The sequence below is a fragment of the Pelobates fuscus genome, chromosome 1 (genome assembly GCF_036172605.1).
Source record: "Pelobates fuscus isolate aPelFus1 chromosome 1, aPelFus1.pri, whole genome shotgun sequence".
Lineage (NCBI taxonomy): Eukaryota > Metazoa > Chordata > Amphibia > Anura > Pelobatidae > Pelobates > Pelobates fuscus.
This window is the reverse complement of record NC_086317.1, coordinates 341,449,250-341,464,359: the sequence shown is the minus strand read 5'-3', so window position 1 is coordinate 341,464,359 and position 15,110 is coordinate 341,449,250. Positions and strand designations below refer to the sequence as shown.

Below are 15,110 nucleotides of genomic sequence, written 5' to 3'. Positions count from 1 at the left end.
TGTTTTCATACAGAGCGTGGAGATGCCATTGTTGCATCACTGACACAGGAAGCACATCCAGTGGCCATTTGAGTGACTGCCACTAGAGGTGTTTTTAGGCTGAAAACAGCTTTTCCATTGAAAAGCCTGCAGGGACAGGCTATAGACACAAGAACCACTAAGCTGTAGTAGTTCTAATGACTATAGTTTTCATTTTAAATCAGTGATGAGAAGTACCTATTAAATATGTTTACAAAAATCTCTCATAGACTGACTTGGAATTCCAACTCAGCCAGAACATACGGTATATGAGATACTTTTACGGTATACTTTGTCCCATGAAGTTGCTGATTTTTAGCAAAATGTGGCCATAGGTAAAGCTTGATGCACCTTTGGTTACTACTATCTTGCCATTACCCATTTACGAGCAAAAGTTTAAGTAAGTATATCTTTGTGTCTCTCTTCACTAAGTTGTAAGTGGACATTACCACCTTGGTAGAGCCCACAAGTGATAGTGGAGGATTGTATGATTTTCCTAACGTTTATGAAATTTGAGTTTTTTTTAAAATAAAACGCAAAGGCAAGTAACATGCTCATTTTCTTTACTGATTTTCAGCAGCAAAGACATTCATACATACAGTTCACACAAACATGAAAGAAATAAACAACAAAATATATAGGTATCACATTACAATCCCCAACCATTTTAATCTTGTCTAAGTCCTGGTGTCAACATATTGTCTTCTTTAAACAATCCATACAATGAAATCCAACCACGAAACGAATCATAGGAAAACAAACTTCATCCAAAAATAGAATGAAAAAAAGAATCCTCAAAAATAAGAAATCCATTCACACTGCAAAGACAAGAAAAATTGTAAAGAATTTGTCAAAGATCTGAAAATAGAACAAAATTTTCATTACAGAAGCAATTATGTAACACGATTGAAAAGGACCAGTTATCAATAGGTTTAGAGCAAAATGCTTCAAAAGTAGATTCTCTAGACTTATCTACAGACTCCATTGGATAATCGTATCATAACCCACTTAGAACAATACGCTCCAAAATGACATCTACTGTGATAAGAATTAATACACTTATAGAAAGAAAAACAGTTTATCTTCAACCAAAATTGTGTCCAGTTCAACTTAGATTTAAATTCCTGTTCGGTCAAGTTATGTCTGTATGTTCTTTCACTCAGTAGATCAGGAGGGTTTAGAAATGTATGCTCTCTTACAGGAACGCTCCAGTGGGAAAGAAATATATACATTACTATAACAATTTAGTAGACATACCTCCAATGAAAACATGCATGCATTTAATTATGCATTTTTTTGTTTTTGTTTATTGGGGATATATCTAAAACCACATTGGAGGTTTTACCCAGGCAAGACTTTGTGGCATTCAGAAGCCCCAGAAACATGACTTAACTTGGCCCCTTCATCAGTAAAAGGGGGGGCACAGAACTGGTTACCTGTCTAGGGTCCTGTCGAATCTTTATTTTTCATTGAACGGCACTGCTTTATTTTTGGAGAGTGCTTGCCCATTTTTTATTCGGGAATTTCTTACTGGTGAGGTAATACCGAAAGGGCTATACAGCACCCCAGTTTAGAAAGCGCTAATCCAATTTGTGTTGCAGGCGGGCAAATAGCTATAACAAAACCCTAGAATTAGCTAGATACATCTAACATGCCTTATTTTAAATACAGCAGTAACCTCTTTAGATAGATACAGCTTTGTTGGTACTGGAGCCGTGTGTGATCACCATAGGAATTCTAAAATCCAGACAATGCCTTTAAGCCAAATTATTTTCTTTTAGAAGAAGTCAAACAACAATATTTTTATATTGCTCAGATCTTGTAGACATATGTAAAATTATCAAATCACTTAGCATATCTTTACTGACAATTGTCAGCAGGACCGTGGCCTTCAACTTCCTAACCTGCAATATTGTCCTCAGCAAATGGTGAAAATAAGTAATTCCTTAAAATAAAAAAATTAAATAAAAAAAAACAACGAGCTAATGCTTTTGAATCTCATTTCTAGAAACAGCTTTGAGAATTGTTATTTAAGCAGATTGCAGATGCAAATGTTAAGAGTTCCCCATAGTTCCACCGTGAAGAAACATTCCGGTCTAATTGTCAGTTGTTATAGTCTTTAAATATTTGGTTCCAGTCCTGGAGTTTGGGCAAGTAGTCTGCTGACCAAATTATACCCCAATTTATTCTGCCTTAAAGTTAAACATTTCCTTAGAGTCATTCCAAATAGGTATATTCATATTGAACCCTACTGTTGACCATCCCCCATTGGTAGTCATGTTCGCCAAACATTTCTGCTGGTACAATCTTACAATAGTTTCTCAAAACATAAAAAATGTCACCATGTTAACTACTCTGTCACATCCTGAGGAATTAAATTTGGATAAATTAAATTATTCCTTAAAAGGGAGCTACCACTTTTCTAGAAATTAAACCAATAAATAAATCATTCAAGAGTACTTATAACATATGTTAAATTGCTTCTTATGATAAACTCTATTTTCTCTTAATACTACATTAAAGTTTTGGTAAATACATCAAAATCTGGTTCAGTTCAGGCAAAGCAAAAGGCTAACTTTGCAAATTAAGAAGATACATTGAACTATTGTTTCCTTTTTCCTCTTGTCTCTGTTTTTTTTTTCTATGCTGATTTTCAGGGGACAAAGGACAGGGCTTATTATTATTAATATTTATAAAGCGCCAAAAAAATTTGGAGCGCTGTACACTGGGTGAGCTAACTGGGTCAACAAACAGAAAAGTACTAGTCGGACGCACAAGAACAGATGGAGTTGAGGGCCCTGCTCAAATGAGCTTACATTTTAAAGTATAACAATGATTAACAGGAAGCTAAGATGGAGGCACCCAGTGCAGGATAAATAGGTGTAGATTTCTACATTTCATTTTATTTTTCACACCTCACAAACACTTACTTCTTAAATTTAAGGATAAGTAAACATAATATTCAAAACCTTGAGAACAGTTTCCCTTTAAATGTGTGGTATTTGTACTTTTAGGAGACATTGCAAACGTTGCAGTGTAACTGGACACAGGAAAAAAAAAATAACTGAATAGCTTGAAAAGGATTTAGAAAGGGGAAATGGGGGCTCATGCAGAGAGAAAAGGATTGAGAAGTGAAAAGGGCACATGTGGGATGCATTGGTGAGATGGGACTTTGATACACTCCTATCCCCTAACTCCTCATATCCACAACATCCACTGCCACTACTGCCGTTATTTATATAGCACCAACATAATCTGCTGATCTATACAATTTATAAAAACAAGACAAAGAAAAGTAAGTAAAAACAAGTTTGATGCATAGGAACATATCATCACAAGCAGAATCCCCCACAAGTAGCATGTACAGTGTAATTGCCAAACCTCTGCTCTGGCGCTGTGAGTGTACATGCACAATTGCAGCTTTTGAATGCTTCTGAATGTGGAAAGGCAGGCACATGCTTGTACAGTGTGTCTCGTACTTCCGATAGCTCCATGGAGCTAACAGAAATGAAAGAAGTCTCCATGGATTTCTGATTGACATCCAGGGAGGTGTTTATGCACCCAATTATAAAAGGGTAAATTTCTCTTGAAATTGGCACTTTTATACACTTTCACAAATGTGGCAGGCTCCAGACATATAAAACACTTCAGCAAGCTTAAGCCCTGGATGGGTTCTTAACTCACATGTCCACTTACCCATTTGGAGTACCTACCATTATAGAGACAATATCTCAATATTAGAATGACACCATTATTGCCATTGTTACACTGGTCAGCCACAGCATTAAAACCACCTGCCTAATATCATGCAGGTCCCACTCGTGTTGTCAAAATAATTGTGATGTGTCGAGGCAAGAACTCTAAACATGTCCTGTGGTTTCTAGCACCAAGACATTAGCAGAAGATCCCTTAAGCCCTTCAAGTTGTGAGGTTGATGGATCGGATGTGTTGTTCCAGTACATCCCACAGATGCTCAATCGGATTGAGAGCTGAGGAATTTAAAGACCAAGGCAACACCTTGAACAATTTTTGCAGTGTGGCAGGGGGCATTATCCTGCTGAAAGAGGCCACTGCCACCAGGGAACACCATTGCCACAAATGGGTGTACGTGGTCTGCAACAATCTCTAGGTAGGAGGTATTTATGTAAAGTAACATTTACATAAATGACTCACGGTCCTTCACAGCAGAACATTGTCCAGTGCATAGCACTGCCTCTGCCAGCCTGCCTTCTACCCATAGTTTATCCTACTGCCATCTCTTACCAAGGTAAACAACCAGTGGCGTCACAAGGGGGGGTGGGGCAGTGACGCCACTGGCCCCCCCCTAGATCAGGCTGTGCCCCCCTTTGTGCCCCCCCAACTGGAAATTAAGTTACTGCTCGCTGGGCTCCCTCCAGGATACTGAGAGCCCAGCCCCATAGCAGTTGGATCATGCAGGCAGGGGAATCCCCCTGCCTGTAAACACGCACAGACACTGGAGGGAGGAGGATGCAGGGAGCAGGCTGTGCTCAATGTGCACTGCTCTCCTGCTCCCCCAGCAGACACGAAGGGGAGACTTCCTGCACACTGGAGTATGGTTCCTCCTCCACAGCACTAGCACAGGTATTTCCCACATGGAGCCTAAGGGGGATGATTTTGTGTATGTGTATAAAGTGTGACTGTAAACTGGTGTGAGTGACATTGTGTGTGTATACTTTAGTAAGAGTGTGTGTTATTGAGTGTGTCAGTGACATTGTGTGTATACTTAATAGTGTGTTTTAGTGAGAGTGTGTGACATTGTGTGTATACTTAATAATAGTGTGTGTTAGTGAGTGTGTGTGACATTGTGTGCATACGTAATAGTATGTCAGTGACGTGTGTATACTTAACAGTGTGTTAGTGAGAGTGTGTCACATTGTGTGTATACTTAATAGTGTGTATTAGTGAGAATTTGTGACATTGTGTGTATACGTAATATTGTGTGTATACTTAATAAGTGTGTGTTAGTGAGAGTGTGTGACATTGTGTGTATACTTCAGTAAGAGTGTGTAAGTGACAATGTGCGCTTACTGAAGAGTGTGTGAGTGACAATGCAACCCATTATATTCATAATACATTTTATAGATAAGGAAAAAAGTTTTACTTACAGTGAACCTGTCAGACAGGTTCACTGTGACATTAAAGGGACGCTATAGTCACCCAGACCACTTCAGCTCAAGGTCCCTCAGGTTTTAACCCTTCAGATGTAAACATAGCAGTTTCAGAGAAAGTGCTATGTTTACATAGCAGGGTTAATTCAATCTCTAGTGGCTGTCTTCCTGACAGCCGCTAGAGGCGCTTCTGCGACGCTGGATGCGAAAATTGCATCCAGCGTGCAGAACGTCCATAGGAAAGCATTGAGAAATGCTTTCCTATGGACTGTTTGAATGTGCACGCGGCTCCACTCGGGAGCTGTCGTCGGCAGGCGAAGGAGAGGTCACCAGCACAGAGGGAGCCTGGCCCCGGATTAAAGGGACACTATAGTCACCTGAACAACTTCAGCTTAATGAGGTTGTTCAGGTGAGTGCTACAGCTACCCGGAGCCTTTTTCTTGTAAGCACTGTATTTTCTGAGAAAATGCAGTGTTTACATTGGAAGCTTGGAACACCTCTTGTTGCAGTCAATCAGACGGCCACCAGAGGGACTTCCGAGTTCAGAGGCCCTAAAAAGGCCTCTCGTCCGATGCATTCTGGGTGAATGCATCAGACGGGCTATCAGCACACAAAGCACTGTGAACGCGCTTTGTGTGCTGATAGCCTGTCAGCACTGCTGTGGGCGTGGCTTCAGCTGACAGCTTCAGCTTCAGCTGACAGCTGAAGCCCGAACCCACAGGGACGCTTACGGTCCACAATAGTGGTTGAAGGGGGGGGGGGGGAGACCTATTCTCCTCCCCCCCCCGGCCCCCACCGCTGTGCGGCGGGTGGGGGCCCTAAAATTATCAATAAGGGGGGGACCTATTGTCCCCCCCCGGCCCCCACCCCTGAGCGGTGGGTGGGGGCCCTAAAATTATCGATAAGGGGGGGGACCTACTGTCCCCCCCCCCCCGGCCCCCACCCCTGTGCGGCGGGTGGGGGCCCTAAAATTATCAATAAGGGGGGGACCTACTGTCCCCCCCCCGGCCCCCACCCCTGTGCGGCGGGTGGGGGCCCTAAAATTATCAATAAGGGGGGGACCTATTGTCCCCCCCCGGCCCCCACCCCTGAGCGGTGGGTGGGGGCCCTAAAATTATCGATAAGGGGGGGGACCTACTGTCCCCCCCCCCGGCCCCCACCCCTGTGCGGCGGGTGGGGGCCCTAAAATTATCAATAAGGGGGGGGACCTACTGTCCCCCCCCGGCCCCCACCCCTGTGCGGCGGGTGGGGGCCCTAAAATTATCAATAAGGGGGGGACCTATTGTCCCCCCCCCCGGCCCCCACCCCTGAGCGGTGGGTGGGGGCCCTAAAATTATCGATAAGGGGGGGGGACCTACTGTCCCCCCCCCCGGCCCCCACCCCTGTGCGGCGGGTGGGGGCCCTAAAATTATCAATAAGGGGGACCTACTGTCCCCCCCGGCCCCCTGGGGGGGCCGGGGGGGACAGTAGGTCCCCCCTTATTGATAATTTTAGGGCCCCCACCCGCCGCACAGGGGTGGGGGCCGGGGGGGGGACAGTAGGTCCCCCCCCCTTATCGATAATTTTAGGGCCCCCACCCACCGCTCAGGGGTGGGGGCCGGGGGGGGGGACAGTAGGTCCCCCCCCTTATCGATAATTTTAGGGCCCCCACCCACCGCTCAGGGTGGGTGGGGGCCCTAAATACAAAGGGGGGGGGGGACCCTAGTTAACCCTCCCCCCCCCCCCCCCCCCCCCCCCCCCAAAAAAAAAATTATCTCCCTACCTACCCCCCTCACCCTAAAAATAATGAGGGGGGGAACATTAACTAAAAACCTGTAAAAAAGAAAAAATGAGATAAAATCAACTTACCATTCGATGTTTTCTTTCTTCTAAAATCTTCTTTCTTCAGCCCAAAAAAAGGCCAAATAAAAATCCATAATAACCGACGCAATTAAAAAAAAAAAAAAAAACGAGCGCAAAAAAAATAATCCGTCTTCACCCATGGAGGGCTCCGCGCAGACTGAGCTCCGCAGGGTGGGGAAGGCTTATAAAGCCTTGCCCCGCCCTGCAATTAGGCTAAGAACACTCTGATTGGTGGGTTTAAACCAATCAGAGTGCTCTTTGTCATTTTACAAGCGTGGGAAAGTTCTTTGGAATTTTCCCACGCTTGTAAAATGACACAGAGCACTGTGATTGGATGGATTTCAAGCCATCCAATCACAGTGCTCTGTGTCATTTTACAAGCGTGGGAAAATTCCAAAGAACTTTCCCACGCTTGTAAAATGACACAGAGCACTGTGATTGGATGGCTTGAAATCCATCCAATCACAGTGCTCTGTGTCATTTTACAAGCGTGGGAAAATTCCAAAGAACTTTCCCACGCTTGTAAAATGACACAGAGCACTGTGATTGGATGGCTTTAAATCCATCCAATCACAGTGCTCTGTGTCATTTTACAAGCGTGGGAAAATTCCAAAGAACTTTCCCACGCTTGTAAAATGACAAAGAGCACTCTGATTGGCTTAAACCCACCAATCAGAGTGTTCTTAGCATAATTGCAGGGCGGGGCAAGGCTTTATAAGCCTTCCCCCGCCCTGCAGAGCTCAGTCTGCGCGGAGCCCTCCATGGGTGAAGATGGATTATTTTTTTTTGCGCTCGGTTTTTTTCTTTTTAATTGCGTCGGTTATTATGGATTTTTATTTGGCCTTTTTGGGGGCTGAAGAAAGAAGATTTTAGAAGAAAGAAAACATCGAATGGTAAGTTGATTTTATCTCATTTTTTCTTTTTTACAGGTTTTTAGTTAATGGTCCCCCCTCATTATTTTTAGGGTGAGGGGGGTAGGTAGGGAGATATTTTTTTTGGGGGGGGGGGGGGGAGGGTTAACTAGGGTCCCCCCCCCTTTGTATTTAGGGCCCCCACCCACCGCTCAGGGGTGGGGGCCGGGGGGGACAATAGGTCCCCCCCTTATTGATAATTGTAGGGCCCCCACCCGCCGCTCAGGGGTGGGGGCTGGGGGGGGACAGTAGGTCCCCCCCTCATTGATCATTTTAGGGCCCCCACCCGCCGCTCAGGGGTGGGGGCCGGGGGGGGCAGTAAGTCCCCCCCCTCATTGATAATTTTAGGGCCCCCACCCGCCGCTCAGGGGTGGGGGCCGGGGGGGGCGGTAAGTCCCCCCCCTCATTGATAATTTTAGGGCCCCCACCCGCCGCACAGGGGTGGGGGCCGGGGGGACAGTAGGACCCCCCCTTATTGATAATTTTAGGGCCCCCACCCGCCGCACAGGGGTGGGGGCCGGGGGGGGACAGTAGGTCCCCCCCTTATTGATAATTGTAGGGCCCCCACCCGCCGCTCAGGGGTGGGGGCCGGGGGGGGACAGAAGGTCCCCCCCTCATTGATCATTTTAGGGCCCCCACCCGCCGCTCAGGGGTGGGGAACGGGGGGGGCAATAAGTCCCCCCCCTCATTGATAATTTTAGGGCCCCCACCCGCCGCACAGGGGTGGGGGCCGGGGGGGACAGTAGGTCCCCCCCTTATTGATAATTGTAGGGCCCCCACCCGCCGCTCAGGGGTGGGGGCCGGGGGGGGACAGTAGGTCCCCCCCATATTGATAATTTTAGGGCCCCCACCCGCCGCACAGGGGTGGGGGCCGGGGGGGGGACAGTAGGTCCCCCCCTTATTGATAATTTTAGGGCCCCCACCCGCCGCACAGGGGTGGGGGCCGGGGGGGGACAGTAGGTCCCCCCCCTTATTGATAATTTTAGAAAGCGAGCTGAGCTGTCAGTCAGACAGCTCAGCTCGCGAACGCGCATTCCGCGCACCCCCCTCCCCTACTGCTCCCCCCTCCCCTACTGGTCCTTACCTTCCCCCTCCCCTCCTGGTCCTTACCTTCCCCTCCCCCTTCCCTACTGGTCCTTACCTTCCCCTCCCCTAGTGGTCCTTATCCCCCTCCCCCCCCTCCCCTACTGGTCCTTACCTTCCCCCTCCCCTCCTGGTCTTTACCTTCCCCTCCCCTAGTGGTCCTTCTCCCCCCTCCCCCCCTCCCCTACTGGTCCTTACCTTCCCCTCCCCTAGTGGTCCTTATCCCCCCCTACCTCCCCTAGTGGTCCTTATTCCCCCCCTCCCTCCCCTAGTGGTCATTATTCCCCCCTCCCTCCCCTAGTGGTCATTATTCCCCCCTCCCTCCCCTAGTGGTCCTTATTCCCCCCTCCCTCCCATAGTGGTCCTTATTCCCCCCTCCCTCCCATAGTGGTCCTTATTCCCCCCTCCCTCCCATAGTGGTCCTTATTCCCCCCTCCCTCCCATAGTGGTCCTTATTCCCCCCTCCCTCCCATAGTGGTCCTTATTGCCCCCTCCCTCCCATAGTGGTCCTTATTCCCCCCTCCCTCCCATAGTGGTCCTTATTCCCCCCTCCCTCCCATAGTGGTCCTTATTCCCCCCTCCCTCCCATAGTGGTCCTTATTCCCCCCTCCCTCCCATAGTGGTCCTTATTCCCCCCTCCCTCCTATAGTGGTCCTTATCCCCCCCTCCCTCCCCTAGTGGTCCTTATCCCCCCCTCCCTCCCCTAGTGGTCCTTATCCCCCCCTCCCTCCCCTAGTGGTCCTTATCCCCCCCTCCCTCCCCTAGTGGTCCTTGCTCCCCCACCTCCCTCCCCTAGTGGTCCTTATCCCCCCCCTCCCTCCCCTAGTGGTCCTTATCCCCCCCTCCCTCCCCTAGTGGTCCTTATCCCCCCCTCCCTCCCCTAGTGGTCCTTATCCCCCCCTCCCTCCCCTAGTGGTCCTTATCCCCCCCTCCCTCCCCTAGTGGTCCTTATCCCCCCCTCCCTCCCCTAGTGGTCCTTATCCCCCCTCCCTCCCCTAGTGGTCCTTGCTCCCCCCCCTCCCTCCCTCGTGGTCCTTATCCCCCCCTCCCTCCCCTAGTGGTCCTTACCCTCCCCTCCTGCCCGTGTAGCGTGGCCGGGCTGCGCGGAACGCGGGACAGGAACCTCTGTTTCCTGTACCCGGCTGCCGGCGGAATGAAAGGAAATGCTCACTGTGAGCACTTCCTGTCATTCCGCCGGCGGCCGGTTACCGGAAACAGAGGTTCCTGTCCCGCGCCGCTCAGCCACGCTACATGGAGAGACCGGCAGGAGGGAACGCTCTGCGCTTCCCTCCTGCCGGTCACTCAAACCCAGCTGCCCTCCATGCAGCAGTGCTGCGCCGCCTGAAGCTTGTAAAAGCGCTCAGGCGGCGCAGCATGAGGAGCGACACCGGGCACAGGGATCCGGCGCCCCCTGCTAAGTTGCGCCCTAGGCGGCTGCCTAGGTCGCCTTACAGGTAGCGCCGGCCCTGGCGGCAGCTCTGTGTGAAGCAGCGAGAAAGTGATAGGCTGTCATCACTTCCTCCCTGCCAGCTGATATCACAGGGGCCCGGCTCTTAATGGGCCAGCAAACCTCGGGGCCCTTGTTTAATGAGTTGTATGAGTTTAATGAGTGTTAGGGGGTGCAAATCATACACAATATAATGGAACTCATGATTTCCGGTATATTGTGTATGATCTTCGGGTGCCAGGGAGCTGCATTCAACATGCAGGAGTCTTCCAGGACTACCGGGAGACTTGGGATGTCTGGTATTAGGCAGTTTGTGTGTGTGTGTGTGTGTGTGTATGGGTGTATGTATTAGGCAGTGTGCATGTATGGGTGTATGTATTAGGCAGTGTGCATGTATGGGTGTATGTATTAGGCAGTGTGCATGTATGGGTGTATGTATTAGGCAATCTATGTGTATAGATGTATGTATTGTGCAATATGTGTGTACAGATGGATGTATTAGGCAGTATGTGTGTATGGATGTAGGTATTAGGCAGTATGTGTGTATAGATGTATGTATTGGGTAGTATGTGTGTATATATGTAAGTATTAATCAGTGTGCATGTATGGGTGTATGTATTAGGCAGTGTGCGTTTATGGGTCTATGTATTAGGCAATATGTGTGTAGGTATTGGGCAATATGTGTGTATGGATGTATGTATTAGGCAGTGTGCGTGTATGGGTGTGTATGTATTAAGCAATATGTGTGCAGGAGCAGAGCAAACAGAGGAGCAGAACAAGCAGAGAGGAGGCAGCGCAGAGCAAGTAGAGAGGAGCAGAGCAAGTAGAGAGGAGCAGAGCAGAGCAAAAAAAGGGGAGCAAAGCAGAGAGGAGCGAGAGCAGAGCACGCAGAGAGGAGCAAAAGCAGAGCATGCAAATAGAAGCACAGCATGCAGAGAGGAGACAGAGCAGAGCAAGCAGAGAGGAGGCAGAGCAGAGAGGAGCAGAGCAAGCAGAGAGGAGGCAGAGCAGAGAGGAGCAGAGCAAGCAGAGAGGAGGCAGAGCAGAGAGGAGCAGAGCAAGCAGAGAGGAGGCAGAGCAGAGAGGAGCAGAGCAAGCAGAGAGGAGGCAGAGTAGAGAGGAGCAGAGCAAGCAGAGAGGAGGCAGAGTAGAGAGGAGCAGAGCAAGCAGAGCAAGTAGAGAAAAGCAGCACAAGTCGAGAGTAGCGGAGCAGAGCAAAAAAAGGGGAGCAAAGCAAGCAGAGAGGAGCAAGAGCAGAGCACGCAGAGAGGAGCAAAAGCAGAGCATGCAAATAGAAGCACAGCATGCAGAGAGGAGGCAGAGCAGAGCAAGCAGAGAGGAGGAAGAGCAAGCAGAGCAAAGCAAGTAGAGAGGAGCGGAGAGGTGTAGAGCAAGCAGAGAGGAGCAAGAGCAAAGGAGGCAGAGCAAGCAGAGGGGAGCAGAACAAGCAGGCAGAGAGGAGCAGGTATTGTGGCCAGTGGCCTGTGCCACATCTAGGTTCTGATAAAAGTGAATTAATTGCCGTGGTTACAGTGAGTGCTGTGAGTGTGACAAAAGTGACTTACCCCTGAATGCAGACAGTGAGTGGTATGACAGTGGCACTTACTCTTGACATTGCCGACAGTGGTGTGACAGTGTAACCTTACTTACCAGAGATTGCAGACAGTTTGCAGTGAGGCCCCACATAAGGTGTGAAACCTTACCTACCTGAGAGTGCAATTTGCAGAGGGACTGACTGAGCGGAGCAGACACTCCAGACCGTGGCACTACTACTGTAAGTAACGTGAACTTATATTGCAGCTTTTGACTAAATGATATGTATGTACCCAGGATTCCATATTGTGAGCATGAGAATGAAACAAGTCATTTTAGTTTGTGTTGGTATACTATTCACCAACTATTGGTCAGCGCACAAACTTTAGTGCCATCCATTTTTAGTTGTTCATGGAAGTAGAGCTAAATCTGCTCTTCTTACAGGAAAAGTTCATTTGAGTTAGCCTTTCAAAATACAACTTTGTGTCACTTTAACTCCTTAAGGACCAAACTTCTGGAATAAAAGGGAATCATGACATGTCATGTGTCCTTAAGGGGTTAAAATGCTTTATGATGGTGGAAAACTGGCAGCAATCAGGAACAGGATTCCACAGACTCAAATGGAGACCTGCAGAAGGTAATCAGTACCAAGTTAAGATCCCAGGTTGGAACAATATTCATAGTTTGGCAGATCTGCAGAGCTGGGTTGCAGAAGAGCAACTTGCATTTTGCAAATAAATAGTCCTTCACGAATTAATATTTCTATTTAAGTGCTCTGAACATCCTTCGTGAGAGACGTATTTGATGTTGTTTTAATCAGCCACTCATCTAGGGCTTGCAATTTGTTGATAGGAGAATAATCTGAATTTCTGAACCATATAACAAAACTACAAGACAGACTAAATAAGAAATTATTGAAATTCTAACTATACAGTGAAAGTAAGAATAGTCAAGAATTCAAAGTGCATTTCAAGTTTGAGGCCAAAATAACAGATCCAAAAAAAAAAATATATATTTTTTCCCAAATCAAAAGGTGTTTCTTTTTTGGCCTTAAATTAAATATTTACTTTGAATACCTGACAATTCGCACTTTGGTGAATATTTTTTTTTCTTTCTTATATACCAGAAGTTGTTAAACTACTAGTCATATTTCCTATTCTTATCATCTGATTTAAGTTTCTAGTCAGTCAGAACATAGCAATGCATTTCTATGAGAATCGTTAATTTTCTTGCGTCCTGTGTTTGCTTTAGAAGTTCTTATCTCTTATTGTATCCAAACACGCTGTGCTATAAAAAGGTCTGTTTAAAATTGTACTTTTTTTTCTATATAAAAGCACACAAAAAAAAAAAAATATATATATATAGACAATAAAAACGAAATGTTGCAGAAAGGAGTTATTGACATATACATCATTCCCCATGCAATGAAAAGAGTAGAGTCGTGCATCCAGGACATTATTACGTTTCTATTTCCAACCACTGTACAGCAAGCATTGCAAAGCAGTTACTGGGCAAGGAAAGTACACACCACAGTTACTTACCCACTGAGATCGAAGGAAAGGATTTCACCAACACCAGTGTAAAATTAGTTGTTTTTGTTTTTTTTTATACTTTACAGAAAAAAATCACAAAAGGTTGCGCTAGCATTGCAATTAAAGATATTTTTTTCAGAGCTCTAGGTGTGGTTAGCAAGGCAGAATAAAGTTAGAATATTTATGGATGATCCAGGAGTCACATGGTTACCTAACTTTAAGAGAAAAATCTGAGTTGAGTAAGCTTTAAGGAGAAGGGTCTGGTAAAAAAGGTTTTGGTTTGATTTTTAAACCTTTATTATATTCAGACAGATATATGAAGCCAATACATTATCATGTTATTACAGGTTTGGAGGTTCAAAACATAAACAACATACATCTTATCAGGTGCTTATTAAAGCACAAGGCTGTGCTTGTAATCTTGTACACAGCTGTGAATATATCATCCTCCATCATATTTCCTTGAATATAGCATAAAATGTTTCACAAAGAAATTATTATCCTGTTATGGCTTTTAATCTTATACCAAATCATGTGCAGGGGTGTTCCATAAAACTTCATTTCTCAGATAAGACAGTTCTAGATTACTTTACAGTATAGAGTTTAGAGTATAGAGTTTTAACCCAGTCGGTGTTTTCTTGGACAGTTTTAACCTTGTGCATGAAGGCACTTATGGGATATAGGAATAGCAAATTGCACACTATGTGAAGTCACTTGCTGCCTAGATCAGAGAGCATGTTACCTGATCAATAGGTTGCTAGCCTTGTTCTGCATTCACAGGTACGATGTATATATTCAATTCAGTCACATTGCATGGGATATTATATGTCATAGAGTGCATTAAATAAAAATAAAAATAAAAAAAATGTTAAATGCCAAAAGCGACCTGCTTGAAAATGAATATCAGATTACAGGGAATCTAGGAGGAGGACATATTTAGAGGCTTCAGAAAAGATATTACTTTGATTTTGTGCCGCTCATTGAGGCTGATCAATGGATGTGATCCTCGACGGGTGAGCGCTCAGCAATAACAGACAGACATTTTCATCTGAAGAATTAACTGGTTTCTGTCCTGTTATTTTTTATGTGGCAGGAGGTTTTTTTACCTCAGGTGGGGGCCCACACGGAGGTCAGGTACTTATAATCTTACATGTAATGGAGGCACATGATTAAGGTGCCAGTCTCTGTTTCCCAGCACCCTTTCTCATATTTGTCCCATCATTATCGCTTGTGTGATTTTATATTTCTAGCGGTAGAATAATTAATTTTCTTGATTATATTTGATACCCCACAGCACCACACGCCAGGTTGCAACATGCTGCTTCATTTTTTAACAAAATGTTGCAACTTTCCTGGCCTGAGGTGCTTTGGTAGGAGTTTCTATTATTCTAGTAATATCAGCAGCCAGAATAGCTGTGAGTGTAATTTTTTATATTTGCTTATTTATTGTTTTTAGTAACACAATGTATATGAGATTGGCTTTATCACTAGTAATCTAGTGGCAAGTATGTGAGGAGCAAGGGTTTAGCTTTGATAGATACGCAAGAGCCGCGCACGCATTCAGCCAGTCCATAGGAAAGCATTCACAATGCTTTCCTATGGACGCTGGCATCTT

At 46.3% G+C, this 15,110-nt stretch overlaps 1 protein-coding gene across 1 annotated transcript in view; it reads right to left on the bottom strand.

Annotated features, from left to right (window-relative positions):
- Positions 1-564: 564 nt before the first annotated feature.
- DCT (dopachrome tautomerase) overlaps positions 565-15,110 on the bottom strand; it is a 47,275-nt gene continuing 32,729 nt past the window's right edge. Inside the window, exon 8 of the mRNA XM_063425793.1 lies at positions 565-836. Within this exon, the coding sequence (XP_063281863.1) occupies positions 832-836 (5 nt within the window). The 3' untranslated portion in view covers positions 565-831. The remainder of the gene's footprint in view (positions 837-15,110) is intronic.